Genomic DNA, 20,688 nt, shown 5'->3' with positions numbered 1-20,688 from the left:
ACACATCACATATATCATTATTCATTGCAGTTACACTAAGGTTAATACTCAACCTGAGTGAAAAAGTTTCAGAGAGGCTTTTTGGAGCTGATATATAATGCTGTTAACAGCTGAGCGGAGCACACAAGGATTACTCTGATTATCTGTTACTAATTCTGGGAAATAAGCTCTTTCATAATCGCTTTGTTAAAAATAGTTGTGAGAATGTCAAAACTTTCTGTTTAGTTTTTCTCCATTTGCACTGAAGTCATTTGATAAGCATCTAGACTAAGAGCCTACACCCATGCTAGCTGCTGGAAGAGAGTGAATGTTTGTCATGTGAAACAGGAACTGCTCTGAAAAGCTGGTGGCAGGGCTTTTATTTTGACATGAAACATGCAAATGTGGTTATAGAACCAGAAAAAGTGAGGAGGGCAAGGGTTAAACAAGGCTACGGCCTTGCCAGTCAGCACTGTGAGGCTAAAATGCTAACGTCAGCATGCTGATGCAAGTGTAGTATTCATCATGATCGACATCTTACTTGAGTGAGTTAGCATGCTAGCATTTGCCAATTAGCAGTAAACACATACTACAGCTGAGGCTTATGTGAAAGTCATTAGTTTTGCAGGTATTTGATAATACTGTAAACCAAGAAACCATGACCTGAGGATGATGCTAGACAAAAACTCACCAAATTATCTGATTACAATAGGATTCATCCTCTGGGGACCATTCATATGTGTACCAAATTTCATGGCCATCCATGTCATAGTTGTTGAGTAGTGTATTTCAGTCTGGGCCAAAGTGGTGGACTAGCTGATCACCATTCAGAGAGCCATGCGACTGTGAAGAATCACTGCTTTTCTGCTTTATCATTGTCATTTAATATAAATTGAATATGTTGGTTAATAAATCCATTCAATTTGGATATGTCTTTTGGGGCTCATTTTATAGACTAAATGATTAATCAACTGCAGTATTAAACCATAATGTAAAACAAGTGGCAGTTGCAGCCTAAATGCGTCAGCACATGAGGAGCAACATTCATTTAGAGCTACGTTTGTGTCCAAGTGATGAAATATTCACTCTTCTTTGATTCTTGAGACAAAAAAAATGTTTAACTCTTTAGCTGCTATATGCTCTACTTTTTTTGTGCTGATAGGTAGTGTACAGTGGCAGCTTCGGCCACTGCTGGAAATGCTCGGACACAACAACACAGTCAGTGTGCCATAAAACCAAATCACTGTGCTAAAAGAGCCTAAAAAGCTCTGTCGAGCTGCACGACTCTTTGTGGGTTTGTCACTGGAAGCAACCCCCTTCACATTAGTCATTTGAGCTGTTGGTAATCTAAAAATATTGATAAGTGGAGCTCAAATAAAAGCAGCATTCAGTGACACAGGTCGACGCTGATATCATTGCAAAAAGAGAAAAACGGAGTAGTGGTGAGAGATGCCCAGGCCGGTTACAGTACATGAGTCATCTGCTCTGTCGAGTCATTAGCATAAACGTGTGACTGTGAATCGTCCCACGAACGGCTATCGTCAGTGTGCATATGTAAGCGGTCTGTAGGGTGTTGCAGCCTGGTACAGTCCTCCGGTTTTCTCTCTGGTTAAATGGAAGAATGTATAAAATGAGTGGGCACTCCTCTTCCTACTTGAACTGAAATGAAATGAAATTTCCTTAACCTCCGTCTGCACACAGTGGTGAAGAACTCCCAGAAAAAAAACAAAAAAAACCTCCCTCCTACACTGTTGATGCTCTGAGAGCCTGTTTGACTGAAAGAGCTGAATTACCTCGCGCTGTTATTCTGAAGGGACTGGTTTGTTCTTCAGACGTTGAACACTTCCTGTGTGTTGTTTCTCAAGGTCTCTGAAGTCACGAGTGAAGATCATGGTGGATGGGACTCTACTCATCTCCAGCCTCATCCCAGAGGACTCTGGGAACTACACCTGCATGCCGACCAATGGCCTGCTGACCCCGCCCACAGCTTCTGCCAACCTCACAGTGATGCGTACGTTTGTGTGTGTAGTCTGCAGTCATGAGTCATCATAAGACATCAGATCCTACCTTTGTTTTTTGTGGTTATGGTTCAACAATTAACTGTGGAACCAAAGGGATTTTTAAAATGTTTGTGGGTCATTAGCACTCAAACAGTTAAGTACTGTATACGCTAATGACATATGGAATTATTGAAAAAGTTGTTAAAGTTAACTGCTGTTAACTTGAATATTGCATAAAACACTTCTGAGAGGTTAGATTAAGTAAGATGGGGTTCTCCCATTAATACAGGTTTAAAAGCAGTGTTTCACCGCCCTCTCTGGAAGTTAAATCAATTTTATTTATATGGCCCAATATCACAAATAATAAATTTGCTTGAAGGGGTTTTACAATGTGTTCAGTATACAGACCCTCCCTCTGGAGAAAAAATCGAAGAAACCTCAGGAAGCGCAACAGAGAAAGGATCCCTCACCTTGAACAGAAAGACTTGTAATAGATGTCGTGTGTGCATAGTAACACACATGTTAAGTGCACCCCGCATCACTGTCAGGAAGTGAAAAATGAAACCTCCGGAGATCAGCAATGACAAGATGTTGAGCTCATGTTAAGTTCCTCTTTAACTTGAGTTAACTGTAATGCCTTTACAACAGCAACAACAACAACAACAGAGCAAATAAACAGAGAGGGTGTTAAGCAAAGACACTGTAAAATGTCAGAACTTCAGAGCTAAAATAAAACTTAACTTTAGAAATGAAAGGAAGAGATGGGAAGGGTGGCATCACATTTTAAATGCTAAAGTCGCTATTTTCCCTGATGCATTGGCTTTGACCTGAGATTACGGCAACAAAACTATAAGTATGTTGTTTTCTGTTGACCGACAATTGTCTTGACTGTAGGAATTACAGGTATGTTCACATATTTAATTGACATAGAACACAAATACAAACATTTTTTTATATTTGTCAAGTAATCAAAATATTTGGGAGTGACAGCAGCACGCAGTTCCCATCATGCATTTAGGCATCTTGGCGGTGGGCCTATTCCTTTTAAAGAAAGGCACATTTTGTAAGTGGTCCTAGATTAAATCATCAACCGTGAGAAATCTTGTTTCCTCTGAACATTTGGTTGTTGTTTGTAGACCTGTAAAACCCTTCAGACACGTCCAGTCAGCTGTAAATACACGGAACAGCACTTGTAGTAAAACATAGGCTCATAGAAAATTGATTACAACAAACCATTCTGTTCACTGTAAAGTGTATCTAAACTGTAGTAGTTATTCCAATGTAAACAGTGTTTTCTCCCTCTGTTCAGACCCAGCCCAGGCTCTTCAAATGCCACAGCAAACGTACCTCCCCACAGGTATGAACGGCACGGTCACCTGCCCGGCGGCAGCTCGGCCTCCACTGCTCCGTGTGGATTGGACAAAAGATGGAGAACCACTTGACCTCTCCTTGGTAATAAAAATAATAATTTCCAGATGGAGGTGCAGTCATCATAATAAAGCCCAGCCTTTACTGTGTGCCCGAACTCAAATTTCTGCCCCTTGTGTCGGTCAACAGCACCCTGTTTATTGGTGTCTGATACTGCAAACATCACAGAGAACTGGCAGCTGAATCCATTCGTTTTCTTTGAGCAGAGAAAAGTCAGAGGCCGCTGAGTGCAGGCATCTACGAAGCCCTGCAGCCCATCACAAAAAACCCTTTTCTAACAATCATCCAGCTCGCCTATAGAAGAGCATCATTACTTGCTTTTACCATGTGAGATAGATGTTATGATATCATTTGAGGCATTTTAATGGGACATTTTCTGTGTCCACTGACAGAAATAGGCTTTTTTCAAGTAGTTCAACTACATACAGTACATGTTAATGGACAGGGATGATGTGTTCAGTCTTAAAAGCTTTTGAAGCAATCCCAGAGGAGCTGCTTACAGACAGTAACTAGCTCTCTCTTTTTTTTTTCTTTTTTCAATTCCAGCTCAATCTCGCTTCATCTGTGGGATGAGTGTAGGAAACCTGACACAGTTGATGAGGGGCATGGGGTGTGACTTCCCAGTTTAGCACAACATTTTTTTAAACTTTCCCTTTCTGATTGGAAAACTGAAGTTTCATTTTTTTCCTTTTTCAAAATAAAAGCCCAGGGTGGCAGCTTTGAAAACCATTTTCTTTGTCTTGCGTGCAAAAGATCCACCTACTTCCTCCTCCTCCGCCGTCACATGCTGAGTTGACCCCACCTTCAACACTTTGGTGTGAGCGACGGACATGCCAGTGGGTGAGAGGCACTGCAGGAAATGTGATGGATTCCTGTAGTGTGGGACACCGGCGTTGGAGTCAGGCTGTTATTCTGCCAATTATTGCAATTCCACTCTGGATATCACAAGCTCTCCTACCCACAGTAATACTTCCTCACAGACTCATTCTGGAGAGGATAATAGCAGTTTTGACTTCATTAAACGGAGTGGGAACCTTTTGCACAGTCAAAAACGAGCCTTCCGCTTTAGCTTAATAGAAATAAAAAAGGCTTGAAAATGTTGCCGCTTTTAATGCAAATGCTTGAAAAAGGGACTCTGAAAGCCCATTTCTATTTCCTGTGTTTAGATTTACCTCAGAAATGCTCAAGAGAATATCCAATAAAGGTTTTTTTTTAATTAGAAGAACAGAAGATCGCTCCACTTCCGCTTCATGTTGTTTTGATATCATCTTGCAAAAGCTCTGACAAGATGAATATACAATGGACAATTTTAGAGAAGTTTGGAAATAATCTGCTCTGTGGGGACTTAAGTACTTAACCACTGCAGGACTGTGGCAGGCAGATATCAAAAAAATTATTTCTGTAAATCCTTCAAACACAGCTGAGGAGCTCATATGTGGCTTTGGAGTGGTTACAGATTTCCTGCCTTTTAGCTCTTTAAGCTCTCTGTGCTCTTTTAACTGAATATTTTCTTCCATCCAAGTTACGTATAATTCAAGACTGCATGTGGTAGTTTCTTTTCTTTCCAACTGTAAGAGTTCTGTGTGCATTGTGCATTTCTCCCAGTATCCAGGATGGACCTTGACTCCAGAGGGCTCATTGTTTATGGCCACAGTCAATGACGATACAGCAGGCGAGTACACTTGTACTCCATACAACAGCTACGGCAGCATGGGTTCATCTGGGACAACGAACGTCATTCTACAGGTTAGTATGTACTCATTTCAGTCATTTAAGATATGTTAAGTAGGTCAGACTACATTCCTTGCACCACAAACATGAAATTGTTGGTCAGTAATGCAAAGGAGGCTCAGAAACTGCCACTGAATCTGACCCTCTACTTCTGCTAAATTGTTTATCTACACCACCATGCATGCATTTTAATTAGCCACAACTGCATCTGTCATAGCGAATTAAAAATTTAACAGAAATGACATTTTATTGACCTTTTCGCTCCGACGTGTGAGTCCCCTGGCATTAATGGAAGTCAACTCAGACTCACTACAATGGCTCCACTAGTGGGGAGTTAATTGTGTGGCTAATCCTTTTGTTATTAAGATAATCTTGTCCAAAGCGGCAGTAATCCAGTCTTAAAATCCATTGTTGGCATTGCGGCAATCTCCTTGATTCAGCTATATTGCTTTGGCAATTCACAGGACCCCCCATCATTCAGCATCACTCCAGAGAAGCAGTACAAACAGGATGCTGGTAGAACTCTGCTCATCCCATGTCAAGGAAGTGAGGACCCAACAATTAAAGTGACCTGGAGCAAGGTAAATAACCCAGTACAGGTTTTTCAATTAGTACTACAAGCAGTCTTATTCATGGCTCTGTTTTTTTACAAGGACATTCCTTTTTCTTCTTGTTTTTCTTTGCTCTTGCTATAACAGTTGCATGTCACAACACTTTTGTGTTTTTAGTGCACTATTCCAAACCAAGGAGAAAATATGTATGCAATGTCACAGTTTCTTATCCTGTCTCCATTTGGTAGGTAGTGCACGTGCCTCACAGCAAGAAGGTTGCTGGTTCAATCCCTGGGCGGGGTCTTTCTGTGTGAAGTTTGCATGTTTTTCCTGTGCATGCATGGGTTCTCTCCGGGTACTCCGGCTTTCTCCCACAGACCAAAAACATGCTCATTAGGTTGATTGGTGACTCTAAATTGCCCCTAGGTGTGAGTGTGAGCGTGAATGGTTGTCTGTCTTTGCATGTTGCCCTGCAATCAGCTGGCGACCAGTCCAGGGTGTACCCCGCCTCTCGCCCGTTGAAGCTGAGATAGGCTCCAGCCCCCCCGCAACCCCGAAAGGGATAGGCGGTATAGAAAATGGATGGATGGATAATTAAGTGTGATTTTGGGTGATGCACTAAGACAGCAACTCATCTAAAATGCTACTTGACCGTTAGCTCATGGATCATAATAGCTAGTATCATGTAGTAGGTGTATCGGCTGGCAAAAACATCGTTTAGATTTCAAAAAGACCATTTCATTTATTCATTTCTGTCTCATATTCCTGCTCCTGATCTAATGCCACGGGTGAGGGAGGCATGGATTGTCCTCTACAGCTCTACGTTACGTTGCTCTGTATTCGTTAAGGCAGCCCACTTCTTAGTGATCTTATCAGATTGGAAGGATTTGATCCAGTCCCTGTAATTGTAATTATCCCCCTGTCCACATATATCCAGTTCACTCTGAACTACAGCTCATTTACAGAAGTAAAACTCACTCTAACTGCCATTTCCCTGCATCTGAAATCTGAGTGCTGAAAGTTCTGCTAGTGCTGCCATCAACATGCTCTGTGCACAACCTGTACAGTACAGCTACTTTACAATGCGATGATGAATGTGGTCAGAAGTGCAACCCACTGAGATCAGTGCATTGTGCTTTTCCTCCATAGAGATTTATTGAGCAGTTGCTCGGGAAGTTGGCACTTTACAGAGCAACTTAAACTCACTTCAAATTTAAAACATCCAATAGCATCCAGGCACACAGACACAGGGATCAGAATAAACTGGTAGTATGACAAAGTGATTGTGTGCTGTATGACTTAATAACTCTAAGTTGTACAGACAAGAGTCAAGAGTCAAGGTACTCTTTAACCTAACACAACAGTCATTTTATTTTGAATTCAATCTGTTGCTGAACTATCGCTGTCCAAAAACTTTCAGAATGCTGAGTGCATACCAACCTGTAGAATGACTTTGATTGGCCCAGATGAACCCATGCTGCCATAGCTGTTGTATGGAGTAGACTTGTACACACCTGCTGTATGGTCATTGACAGTATGAGCTAAAATGTACATCACAGTATATTTTCAGTTTTACCTTGATACTTAGAAATATAATGAAAACCTTTAGCTCTAGAGGATCTTTTATGTTGGTAATCAGATTTTTTTCTTCTGTCCATCTCAGCGGTACATACTGTATTTTTAGACAGATGCAGAGAGTTTTGTTCCACGTGTAAAAGATCTCTGTGTCCTTGGTAGGTTGACTTGGCTCGTCGCACATCATACTCCATAGAACCCAACGGCTCTCTGCTCTTGCAGCCTCTCACTAAGGACCACCATGGGGCGTGGGAGTGCACCGCTGCTAACCGTGTCGCCTCGGCGAAAGCTGGCACAAAAGTCTTTGTCCTGGGTGAGCGCAAACAGGAGGTGTCCTATCTGAGAATGCCATAGCAAAAGTCAGTTTTCCTGTTACGTGAGCTGTCCACATTCAGATGCATTTTTTCCAAATTTTTCTTCATACCTGTGCAACAGGCCGGATGCCTGTGCCTCCAATCCGCCTCCAACGGATAAATGTGGTACATCTAGAGATGGCCTCTAAACTTTAGCAGAATCAGGTAGTTGAAGTGCTGGACGATTTCCAGAAACTCCTCTCCTCTCCCTCCATTACAGGAACCAGTCCCCATGTGGCTACCTCTCTGTCCGTCTCTCCAGGGGTGAAGCAGGCGAACATATCCTGGGAGGCAGGCTTTGATGGAGGATCAGCACAGACATTTTCAGTTTGGTGGGTGTAAAGCCTCCCACTTTCTTCTTGGGCTGTAACCATGGCAGCCATCGACAGCGCTGGCATTACTCTATTGATCTCCCCGATGAGGAATTCATTTATCTGTTATGACTTCTTGGCAGCTACAATAAGAAACGGTGCTGCAGAGCATAGCTTCATAATGGGGTGACCATGCTAGCTACAATTGGAGGTTACTGACCAAAGACAGCGTAATACATTTGTTTCTTGTGAATCAGCACTTTAATATTGGCTTACAGTTCAAAAGTGATTGTCTTTTGTGTTTTAGATATGCTTGTGATGTGTTGAAAGACAGGGATGCATAGGATAAAAGAAATGTTAAACGACACTAAAGTGGACACAAATGAACCAGAATTACACTGTTTGTTATCTCCTTTCAAAGAACAGGTGCACCAAAAATCCCTGTGTTACAGTCATAATGTATGGGATGTCTTAAAAAGAGGATCTTTTATTTATTAAAGTGAAAGTTTTTTCTTTTTCTTTTTTAATACGATTCACTAATCAAATCAAAACTTCTCCTAATGCTCATCTTAATCACATTGTAACCTGGGAACGGTACATCAGATGAAGATCAGATGAGCTGTCTTAATCCCTGAGAGGGAACTGGGTCGTCACTGCAGCAAAGAGCAGCGCAGAAGTATATATAATTACATCAAAACTGTAAAAATAGAATCAGCAACCTCAGCTACTCCTTGATCTGACAGCCTAACATGTTCTGACCAGAGATTAAGAGGTATACTCAAAATGGATACATTCTCTAATATTAGAAAAGCAAAAGATCAACACTTTTTCTGTACCGTAGGAAGTTTTTCAGGACATAATGTCAGTGTTTCCCCCCGGACATTTCAACTGCAATCTTCTTTTTTTTCCCTTATGAAGGCAGAAAATAATAGCAGATAGGTCTTGCAAGCACTTTGTGACTGCCAACAAATGAACTTATAATGATCATGCAGTTGTTTTACAGTTCTGGAAGCTCTGTGGGCAAATATTCAAACCGTATGCAATAAAAAAAAAACAACAAAAGAACAAAAAGGTTACCACAGGACAGAAAAGGCACCCACAAAATCTCTTTCCTCTGAGAAAGAAAACAAATCTCTGCTCTTGCAATTTGCTTTACAAATATGACCTGCTTTATATATCACAATAACATGACAAATGTGAATTTCACTCAAGTGAAAGAGAGACTTCACACTTGCACACACCACGTTGGAGTGAGTAATGTTCTGCTCTTTTCCCCATAAACTAACACTTCTCTTGAGTCAAAGCTATCATCTTCAGAAACAAAAAAAGAGGCTGTATTTTCAGAGTGACATTAATAATTAAGTTCGTCCCGTTTTGAATGGGTGAATAGGTTTTTTTAGCCCCGGGTCAAGTAATTTGTTCTGTACAAAATGGGCGTGCACAACCCCAGCTCCGGTAGGAACATGAAAATCATCATAATTGGAGTTGTGAGCTCTGTGTGCAATTGCAGGGATACATCATTGCTGTCTCTGACACAAAATCTGGAGCTGATGATGAGTGTGAATGATTAATGAAACCTACTTTTCTGTCATGTTTCATAAAACCAGACTCCCACAATTCCCCATCGCCCTTTTGTTCTCACTTCCTCTCTCTCTGTCTCTCTCCCTCTGCAGGGTGAAGAAGATTTCAGTGAGCGATAATGATGGGAAGCAGGACTGGTTCTCTGTGCCTGTGCCTCCCTCATCGGGCACCACGCTGCAGGTGACAGGCCTGTCCCCTGCCACCGTCTATCAGTTCAGCATCTTGTCTCACAATAAAATAGGCACAGGACCCTTCAGTGAGATTGCCACTGCCCGAACTTTGGGTCAGTACCACTCCTCAGTTTGCTTTCCAACAGCTGGATTTGTATTTCTCCCCACTCTTGATATTAGAAATGAACGACGCACAAAAGATTCAGCCAGCAGGCTTTTCATTGTTAGCCAGCGCTGACCGTCACTTTCACCGGTTGAAATAACAAACGCTGCCAGCAGCAGATTATATCAAGTGTAGTTAATTAAAGTGAATTCCCTGAGTAACTCACCCAAAGGACAAAATCAAACTTGGCTATTGTGTGGTTGATAAGCTAGCTACAAGCCGGTGTCTGCACTCAGCCAAAGATCGTTTGTTCCAGAACGAAACACCACTCTTCAACAGCGCTCTGCCGTCACAGTGGCCGCCTCATCAGTGACCTCAGTAGTTTGTACATTACTCTGCATTCCCAACACAAACCTAAAGAGAATCTTCAGACTTAAATCTCTGAACAAGCGTTGGACGGATTGACATGAAATTGTCTGCACTTTGACAGACATAACAACATGTCTGTCAGCTGTACTTTGTGTTAAATGAATAAATGCTAGCATGCAAACATGCTACATGCAACATGGCTAACAGTGAATTATACCTGCTAAAGATCAGCATGTTAACAATGTCAGCATTTGCTTCAAAGCACTGCTGTGCCTAAACACAGCCTTGTAGAGTGAATGTGGCATAGACAGTTTTGTGTTACCTGTCACCCAGCAGGGGGTTGTATCTTCAAAGGTGTTTTCATGATCTTGTGGATGTCCACAGTCGTCATGGAGTGATCAAATGTTCGCCCAGGGGCAAACTCAACATTCAAATCCAATGTCTCCACACAGTGTTCTTCTCCTCTTAGCTGGACGTCCAGTACATTTAGGTCTGTTTAGTTATCTGCCCTAGCCTATGGCAGTGGATGATGTAGTCTGTGGAAATGTTGTGAGTTACCTGTTGATATTGCCCCTGGAAACATTTTATCTTTCCTGGCAGAGAGTAGACATCCTTGGGACATCTAAGAGATCACGATAATACCTTTGAAGATGCATCCTGCTCCTGCATAAGAGGTAAAAAATAACATTTAGATTGTGGTCTCATGGGTTTGTGTTGGGAACAGAGTGATGGGCCTTCTCTGCCTCACCGTGCCAAATTTAGTGGGGAAAATCTCCTCATTAAACGTTTACGCATAATCAGTCATCATCGGCGAAAGGGATGTTCAAATGTTCATGATATGATTACAGTAGCCACAAATGTCACAATATTAAATACCTGAAATTTAGTAATCATGCCTCAGACCAGGTTTGCCTTAGGTGTGATGAAAGCTAACAAACTGGTCAATAAACTGTATGTTGCATCTTATTTGATACTCTGCAAAGAACTAACATCAACGCCAACCCTTCTCCCCTCACACTCTCAAGGTTGAACATCTGTGGCCGTAGCAGTTTCCTGCCACGTAATTAAATTTTTCTGCCAGAACGTATGCGCCTGATCGACTGAAGGTCTTTCTTATTCCATCTGCTTCAGATCCTCCACTGAGGAGAAGTAAACTACTGCCCCCAGCGTCGCTGTCAGCTAATCAGGGCTCAGCAGGTGTTGTTCTGCAGTGGTCCCTTCCTGAAGCTCAGCACCCTCCCATCACAGGCTTTGTTCTCCAATCCCGCACCGAGCAAGGGGAGTGGTTTAATTTGGACGAGGACATTAGTGCCAACAGCAGTGAGATAGTCGTTCCGGGTCTGCACAAGGTAACAATCCAGTTGTGCTCCTCCCTCTGAGACTAATCAGTCCACGCTGCTTGTTGAATGCCTTGGAGGTTTTTATCTGGGGTATACCTCTGTGGTTTTACTGTTGTAGACCCTCATTTATGCACACTACATGGCAGCCATCACTTCTCTGTCATCTTTCAATCTGTGTGCCCTGTCTGTGCTTCTCTTTGCCCGTTTCATTCGTCTTTTTCTCTCCTATACGGGCCTACACAAATTCAAATGAACTTCATTAGCATTGCAGGCACAGTCCCGTGTTGACAAAGTGTGGTTTCATCCTCTGTCCTCCCCACTGTGTGTGTGTGTGTGTGTGTGTGTGCGTGCGCGCATGTGTGTGTGTGCGCGCATGTGTGTGCGGATGCTGGTCTCAGGACTTTGTGTATGAGCTGCGGCTGCTATCTCGTCGAGGGGAGTTGCTGAGCGAGCCCAGTCCATCAGTCAATGTCTCCACCATGGGTAGGTGTTCGAGAGCAACCTTGCCCCCATCACATTCTCTCCCCACCCTCTGATTCAACCCATCCTCCTCTTGCAGTCTCCTTTTCTAACTCTTTTCTGTATTTCTTTATTTCCTCCCGTTCCTCTGTTCCCAGCATTGGACCAAAATTAGAGCAGGGCCCTGGGGAACGCTGTCCATTAGAAGCCTGAATGATAGAAATAGCTCCACTAATAACTTCTCAAAAGAGTTAGCAATAGAAGTTGTACTGGTCTTCTGATTCTTATGTGAATGTGACATGAATTTTTCATTAGATATGGTATAGAGCTATCAAACAGAGGGATCTACAACACCCACTTGGATCACCCAAGGATTTTATATTCTTTAACATAGCTCTGCTGATAATTGTAGTCTGACTGAGTAAATTATGCAAAACAATCAAGTTGACGATTTGCTGATAATGATCATCAGGGACATGGATTGGAGACTAGATCCACTTAAAGCTGGTAATACTAAACCTCGTAGCAATCTTGTGTTATTTTTCTTTGTTTGTGATGTAAATGAACTGTATTTACTGATACTGTTGTAACAGACAGCATGTAACAGATGCAAGTAACATGAAATATAGTGTGTGATCAGATGATTGTGCGACATGATTCTTTCAAACAAGAAAAGAGAATTTAATTTCAGAATTCATAAATAGATATATTGAAAATTTATTTTAATACTATAGATTAAAATATACATTTCTAAAAATGTGCTACATAAAAACTACTATAAAACTAACTAAACTAACTAACTAAATAACTATAAAAATAAACTATAAAAATCTAGAAACATGTAATAAAGAAAAATGAGGAAGAATCGTATCTGCATTACTTAGCTTATCTTTTTTTCTTAGTCTGAGTGTTATCTTGTTTTTTGTTGTTAGGATGTCTTTTCTGGTTCTTTAATGGAATAGTTTTGTAGTTTTTATGGTTATTGCAGACACTATAGTCCCACCTAGCCTGCTTTTAATTTTATTTACTCATATATATATCACTGATGAAATGATGTCACAGGGATGGAGATCTACCCTGCCACATCTCGGCTCCTGGAGTTCGTCCCGGAGCCATTACTGGCCGGCGTGCTGGGCGGGGCCGCCTTCATGTGCTTGGCACTGGTCTTGCTGCTGGGGTCCGCCTGTGTCATCAGCCGCAAGAGAGACCAGCGTCGCAGAAAGAAGGATGGTAAAACGCCCCTCACTCCAGAGACTCAGCAGACACTCACTTTGATGAACTGCATCATGAATATCATCATTTATTCAATAAAATATTGAAGGCACTTTCAGTCCATTATATAAATCATACCCCACTGCATGGATTTGGCGCTCCTCTTTTCCCCAGCTCGTCCATTCAGTTGTAAAAGTTATTGATGTCATTTACATTACTTGCTAATTAGGGTAATTTCTCATTAGTGGCTGATAAATGTAAGTGTAATTAACTTTTTGGACAAGCCTGGGTGCCTCGGGCCCTTTAATGGGCTCTTATTAGGGTTGATTATGTTTTTACTTCTTGGTCAGCGTGGTTGTATCCTAATGAGTCAGATACCATCTTGCCCCTCTCCCTCCCTTTCAGAGCCCCCTCCTGCCATCTATAAATGCTCCCCATCGATGTAAGTACCCCTTTATCATTTCGTTATAATACCTCCCATTGACCTTTCCCTCTGCATCACTTGCAAACTAAAATATGTTGAAAACGCCTGCAATTAAGTTATTTCCAATTTCATATCATACCTCCTCCTCCTCTTCTCCTATTGCTGCTGCTGCTGTATTGGGCTCTCTCTGTCTACATCTCTCCCGCCCCCTCTTTCACTCTCACTCAATCTTATTTTCTCTGTCTTATTTTCTCTCCCTCTTACACCTCCGGTTTTTCTTACAATTTTCTTTTTTTCGCCCCTCCCTCCCCCTCTTTCTCTCTCACAGAAAGACTTCAGGCACCGGCAGTCCAGACAGTGTGTTGAAGAGAAGCCTTCTTCCAGCCAGCATCCTCTATCCCACCACTTCCTCTACCACCACCACCTCCTCCTCTCAGACAGACTGTTCCTCCTTTAGCACTGAGAATCAGCATCAGCGGAAGCATCTATTGTCCAACTACAGCAGAGGCTGCCTTACGAGATCAACTTCTTCTCCGATTTCTCCTTCGATTGAGTTGATCTCTAGAGGTCCAGATGGGCGCTTCACACTCCCACCGTATGACAGCGACACAATGAGTGTTCACAAGAACGGCACAAAGTCTGACCGACCAGTGAGAGTCCGAAGATCTGTATCACTGCACTCAGAGAGGGGAGGCAGGAAAGAGCCACCGTGTGTGCTCTCTGTTGATCTCCCACCTTGCAAACCAGCAGAGGCTAATTCCACATACCAAATTTGTGGCCCAGCCCAGCGCCTGCCCCCCCATGACCCTTATATCCTGGATCAGAAGACAAGCTATGATGGCTTTCCTGACCTCAGCAGCATGTGTTCAAACAGTAGTTTGGCCACTGTTCCTCATCAAGACAAAAAATTCACACTCACATTTCCAGTGCTCCCACATATCCGATCCAGCCTGGGTCAACCATCAACGACCGCCAGCACTCTGGTTCTCCAAATGGAGCATGAGCGGGAGAGGGGAAACCTGAGTCACTGCCTGAAACTGGCTCAGGAGCGGGAGGAGCTGGAGAGGGAGCTCTGGAAGTACACTCTGGAAAGAAGCTCCGTGAGAGAAATGAAGAGGGAGCACTCAGACTTGGAGAGGACAGAGACCGGCGGTCATCAGCATTTGTGGAAATATGGGAGCAGCACCTTGCCACACAAATACCCCAAGGGCAGCAAGGAGCGGTCACCGAGCTCCTTCTCTTCATCTAACCTGCACTGGGAAGCCCATTCCCTTGTCTCTCCTCCCACTGTGTTCCCAGCCTACCCCTGCGTCAACGCATCTTCACCTGCCAGTCACTCTTGTTTTGAGTCTGAGGACTATCATCCAGCTCCATCATTCACCAAACAGACCCCCCTCCAATCTGAAGAGGCAGGCAGTTTTTCCAAAGACAGATTAACTCTCCCACATCTCTCCTCAAAGCACCAGAGACATGAAAGGGTAGAGGCAGCACCAGAGGGCTATGATAATATACCACAATCCACACTCTTAGAAATGCAAACGAAGGATTCATGCTCTGAGGCATGGAGACAGAACAATCTTAGTCATGGCAGCCTTTCAACGTTGTCTTTCCATAGTAATAAATATACTGAAGGATCTCATTTGGCTCTCGATGTAGTGCCAGATTCTTCAAAAGTGGAGGTTGTGTTCCCCAAGACCAATAATGAAGATGTGTTTGTGGAGATGAGCGTGGATGAGCCAGAGTTGGAGGTATGTGTAATGCAGCCTACAAAGCCCATGCTACACCACAGAATCGCCTCTCTTGTGCAACAAGGGCACTCGCTGAATTGCAGAGGCCAATATGAAGACATGAGTAGGAGGACAAGCTTAAACTGCCTCAGTCCTGCTTCTCTGGATGATATTATCAGGGTCCCAGCCTCTCTGCAACCTCGACAACCACAGTTCCGGAGAGCTGTGACCCAGAGCTCTAAAATTTGGAACTCTAAGCAACGAAGTCAGAGCCTTGACTCAAGGAGACGGAAAGAAACCAGTTTCATGACCCCTGATGCGTGGATAGACTCTCTCAGCCAAGAGAATTGCTCTGTTGCATCTTCCTGTCGTCCAGATGCTTTATTTTGGGAACGCCAGACTTCACCTACGAGGAAGATCTCCAAATCACCTTCAAATTCTCCTTCTGCTACTCAAGCTGCTTCACCTCCTACAGTGGATCCTTTATCTCCAAGGACCAGTCCAGACAGGCCCAAACTAAACCCTGACGTGCCTTGCCACTACGATCCAAGAGGAGAGGCATCCATCTTTCCCAATGCTGCCAAATGGCCAAATGCCTACCAGGAGGCCATGACAGAGGCGGAAGTTAACTTGGAGGCCATGAAGGAAGCTTCCAGATTTTTACCGCCCGACTTCCATGATCAAGACGCACTAGAAGTGGAGGCAGGAGGCTACGATGGAGTGCCAGAGTCCGGGGGCAGCTACAGCAGCTATGCCAGCAGCGGCCGAGGCAGCATGGAGCCTGCTAACAGGCGCCTGTCCCTGTGTCACCTCTCCCCAACCCTCACCAGCTCACCCGAGACTGTCGAGGAGAGCCAGGGGAGCACAGAGGACAAGTACAGTCACCAAGTGGAACCAAGCCAAAGGTATTAAGCACATAATGAATGAGGGAAATTATGTTTTACTATGTACTGTTACAAAGTACTATATTTTTGTATAAACCGTATTGAAGTGCGTGGGTGTCAAATTCTCATTTGTATATGATTTGAAAGAGAGTGTGAACAATGCCAACACAATGTAAAATGAAATATAATTAATGCATCACTGTGAATAGCTCAGTAAACATCGGAACAAACATAGGAAGCAAACATGAAGATGCCTTGCTAGAAGAAAAAAGCAACTTATTTGAGAGAAGAGTCTCAAACTCTGACTTGATGTATACTTTAATGGGAGTGCTTTGCTGTTTATAGACGTTGATGAGTGTATATATGTGTGCGTTAAACAGCCTAACTGTGTTCATACACTAAGTGGTGTTTTGTGACCTCTCCAGGAGAAAGGCCTCAGTTGATGAGAATTATGAGTGGGATGCTGCTGATTTCTGCTCACAGCCTGGAGAACATGACGGTGAGGATTTTTCTTTTCTTATTAATATGCAGTTCACGGTTTGGCACAAACACCGGTGAAAAACTAGATGCATTTGTCTGTTTAGAATCATTAATCAATACAGTACAATGCCGAAGCGAAACAAAATGATACGCTGCACGATTGTTATGTAGTTAATCACTATTTAGCCTAATGGCATCTTCAGTTCAGTAGACAAATCCTCACTATTTAAGATGTGGGGATGTCATGCTCCCTAGTTGATGAGGATAATGTCCTTTCTAAAAATGGACACATTGTCTCTGGACAGAGGTGGGAATTTGGTGGGGGGAGGGGGTCACCAGATCTTTTAAGGGGGTGGCATGGAAGAGCAATAGTCATTAACAGATTACTGCATGCCTGCTTTAAGCTCACTATGCCTACTCCAAAGAGAAATATCACCATATAAGAAAGACTTCTAATAGGCTGGTAGAAGTAGATTTGCCCCTTAGTACTCGAGAGGGAAATAATGTCAGTCATCAACTCTGATATCAGCATTAGCGTGAAGCTAATTGGCATAATTGGTTAGCAAGGAGCCAGTCAGTAAGGACCTCCATTCTTCAGGGCCATTGAAGTTACTAACAGTTGCCATCAATTAGAACCAAATAGCTCCAGAAACTATGGGGCCACAGGAACTAAATCTACATTTTGTGCATTCCTGGTTGCATTTCCACCACATCTGACTCAAACACATATTCAATCCAGTGGGCTTGAGCATCTTGTCATCATTTTATTTTACTTTATTTTTTCCGACAAGAGTTGTGGACTTAAATGCAGTGGCTTGCAGTGGCTCCGTGGCGTGCGTGGTGGAAAGCAGCCTTTAACAGGCCATTAGTGGAGCAATTTTTTGTCTGATGTAGGTGACATTTGTTAGTATTCTTTCAGAAACAAATAAAGAGAAAGGTCAGACATCTTTTCACTCTTTGGCTCCTTTGAATTAACTCGCAAGCTAACCTGTGTTTGTGCTCAGAAACTAATATTTAATATTCAACCCTTAATCCCTGAGTGTTTCCTGCAGTCAGAGTTCTGGAGAACTAACAGGGCGCAGAGATTTAATGAAATAACATCTGTGGTAAAATATCAGGAAAGTCAAAGATAATTTCACAAGTCTCTTTTTACCCACAGGCCTGCTTCCTTCATTGAATCTGCTGAAGCCTGCTCAGCGCTGTAACCTTCCCAGCATGCAATGCTCCACTAAGGCACTGAAAAATTGCACTCAGCTCTCTTTGCTCCAGGGGCATCAAAGCAGCTGCTCTGCTGAGCTAGAACCAGACACCGTGCTGTTCTGACAGTGCCAGCCTTTGGCTCATCTCACCTAGTGTGTCCTTTCACTTATTGACTCGCATCACAAGGTGACAAAAAGCGCATGTGGCAGAGAGTGAGCGATTGTCTGACCGATTCAGTTCCCTTTTTCAAACTGAAAAAAGGCCAAAATACATAATATCTTTTTTGGGGGTGTGTTCTGCTTGGTTAAACTCGCTTGAAAAATAATGGCTTTCAACAGTGCAGGTCTCAGTTAAAGTAACTCAGAGACAAAATCACCTTTACCCTTATGCAGAGCATTAAAAGTTTGTTTTGCTTTGTGACCATCACGCTCTTGACATTTTCTTTTGAGACAGTCTGCCATTCTGTCGATATCAAAGCGTTTCACTGTGCTCGTGGATGCACCACATTCTTTGTGTAGTTTGATCAGCATTCATCATCCAGGGATGACTCAGTGGACACGCAAGGGACAATCTCAGTCATCGTGAAGTGACTGATTTAGGCAGGGGACGAATACGTTTTTAGATATCATCAATTACCTTTGAGTTTAACAAAACACATATTTTTGAAAGGCCATTAAAGAAGGAAGATCAGTAGAATATAAAAGGCTATTCTGCTACAATGTTGCTGCTCGGCTTAGTTTAACACTGTTTCTAAATGTGGAATTTCCCAACAGAGATCATTAGCTGCTTTTTTTTTGCCCTTAAAATACTGTGAGCAGATTTTTGGATTCCAAAAATTCACTCTGGCTGAAAGCTTTAGCTTCCTCTCCAGACCATCTCCATGTTCAGTGAAGCAAGACCTGTAATTATGTTCGGTAATTGAAGAGGGTCAAGTCAACTTGTAGGGTTGGTCCTTGTTTATTTTTTGTGGACATAAAAGAGACATTAGCTTTTATTTTGACTTCGATTTAACAAGGGCCAATTCACTGAATGATGACTGCTTTTTTTCCCAGCAACACCTGCTTTACACTCACACATTCACATTGACACATGGCAGCCAGCAGTGGTGCTGATAAGTGGAACCAGTTGAGTGGTAAATGCCTTGTTTGAGGGCACGTCAACAGCAGGTACTGAACACGTCCTTATTGGGCTGGACAGTCATTCCTCATTATTGTTTATATACTTACAATCAAATTGCATAGTAATGCTGTTGTTTCACAAAATGCTGTTATTCAAATCACAAGTTCAAGCCAAATTGTAATTGAAAATTGTCAGAATTTGTTTTTTGCTCAGTCACCTCAGTGTTTATCACGAGAAAGTTTCAGATCCAAGATCAGTCATTTCAGAGTTAACCGTATATTCAAAGGATCTACTCGCAGATGGGAAGTGAATGTGTGTGGAAGTTAATGACGTCCTCTTGTTATGGGAGTTGAAATGTACTTTTATTATCACATCACAGTTAGTTGCACACTACATGCACACGCCATGCTTCCCGTGAAATTATTTTCTCCGCGTTTAACCCATTCTTGGTCCGTCCTCCCTCCGTGGCAGATCAGGAGCGGTGGGCTGCCAGCTGACAGCGGCGCCCGGGGACCCAGTTCTCTTCGTCACTATTGGTGGTGATCTTCTTGCATGTTTTTAGTGGGTTTCTTTTAAGGAGGAAACCCCTGGTGAACACAGGGAGAACATGCAAACTCCACACAGCAGCAGGCACCGAAGGCATGGTGGAGGACACGCCCCCGGTGCCCACAGCCAGAATTAAACCCGGGACCTCCTAGCTGTGAGGCGACAGTGTTACCACCGTGCCACCGGGCCTTTCCAACATTAAAAAAGTGCTTTTTTTCAACACATAATTACAGTATCTCTGGAAAAGATCTGAAACCTCCGGTATATCCGACTGAATGTCCCTGAGAAAGTTAAAGCTAAACTTATCTAACAAGTTTCATCATCAGCTATTCTAATTTTTCAAGCTGCATCTCTTCAGTATGAACTTAAATGTGCCTCTTTCAAAAACTGTTGTACAGACTATAAGGACTGTAAAGACAGAGAGGATCCTGAGAGGGAAAGCACACACACTGTCTCACTCTGAGTATTTATAAGGAAAATAAATATCTAGTCTCACTACGTGTAATAAATATACTTAGTTACATTCCGCCACTGATTGCAGCATGACCTATTTGGCAAGGAAGCATAATGATTTTTTCTGGTGTGACTGGGTACTCATTTGTGTGAAGAGTTTTGGCTGTTGTGAGACATTAACAGCGAAACACAGTTCATTACATCTCACATTAATTAGATTATTTTAGATGAGGTATACAGTATCCCGTATTGTGTTTATTACTGACTGGAAACTTGGAAACACTCAAAACACTACTTCCCAATGGAGATTGTTCCTGTTAGTTCTCAGGGATTAAAACAGCAACTTTCCAGGCACAAACCTGCCAGCACTGCCGCAAACCTGCTGAGAGAAACATGCTTATGCCTCTTATGCTTTCTTTTCTACATGAACAATGGAGGGAAAAGGAAAATTGGACCTCGCTCGCTGCACTTGCTCAAGGCCTTCATATTAGTCAACCAAATAATTAACTCAGAGCTCCACAATGTACCAGAGCATTGTGGGGTATCCATCCCATAATTGAAATTCACTCATAGAGGCCACATTTACTGCAAATCAATGTTTCACTTCTGTAGAACATTTTCATTTTCTGGTGTACACATAATGTACCTCAAGTCCATAAATGATCAAACCCCATGTGCTGCTCTGGGGATTTG

General features: G+C 42.8%; 2 protein-coding genes across 2 annotated transcripts in view; one reads left to right on the top strand and one right to left on the bottom strand.

Moving 5' to 3' along the window:
- The window catches only part of igsf9a (immunoglobulin superfamily, member 9a), a 35,775-nt gene extending 17,775 nt beyond the window's left edge, over positions 1-18,000 (top strand). The window contains exons 8-22 of the mRNA XM_070989454.1: positions 1,845-1,990; positions 3,289-3,431; positions 5,013-5,153; positions 5,603-5,719; positions 7,427-7,577; positions 7,838-7,949; positions 9,602-9,792; positions 11,283-11,500; positions 11,890-11,974; positions 13,013-13,180; positions 13,568-13,604; positions 13,915-14,918; positions 15,771-16,218; positions 16,623-16,696; positions 17,837-18,000. Coding sequence (XP_070845555.1) covers positions 1,845-1,990; positions 3,289-3,431; positions 5,013-5,153; positions 5,603-5,719; positions 7,427-7,577; positions 7,838-7,949; positions 9,602-9,792; positions 11,283-11,500; positions 11,890-11,974; positions 13,013-13,180; positions 13,568-13,604; positions 13,915-14,918; positions 15,771-16,218; positions 16,623-16,696; positions 17,837-18,000 — 3,199 coding nt within the window. The remainder of the gene's footprint in view (positions 1-1,844; positions 1,991-3,288; positions 3,432-5,012; positions 5,154-5,602; positions 5,720-7,426; positions 7,578-7,837; positions 7,950-9,601; positions 9,793-11,282; positions 11,501-11,889; positions 11,975-13,012; positions 13,181-13,567; positions 13,605-13,914; positions 14,919-15,770; positions 16,219-16,622; positions 16,697-17,836) is intronic.
- Positions 1-20,688, bottom strand: part of barhl1b (BarH-like homeobox 1b) — a 336,897-nt gene that overhangs the window by 204,806 nt on the left and 111,403 nt on the right. The window lies entirely within an intron of this gene.

Source organism: Chaetodon trifascialis, chromosome 20 (assembly GCF_039877785.1).
Source record: "Chaetodon trifascialis isolate fChaTrf1 chromosome 20, fChaTrf1.hap1, whole genome shotgun sequence".
NCBI lineage: Eukaryota > Metazoa > Chordata > Actinopteri > Chaetodontiformes > Chaetodontidae > Chaetodon > Chaetodon trifascialis.
Note: the sequence above shows the minus strand (reverse complement) of the source record. Positions and strands in the feature narration are given on the sequence as shown.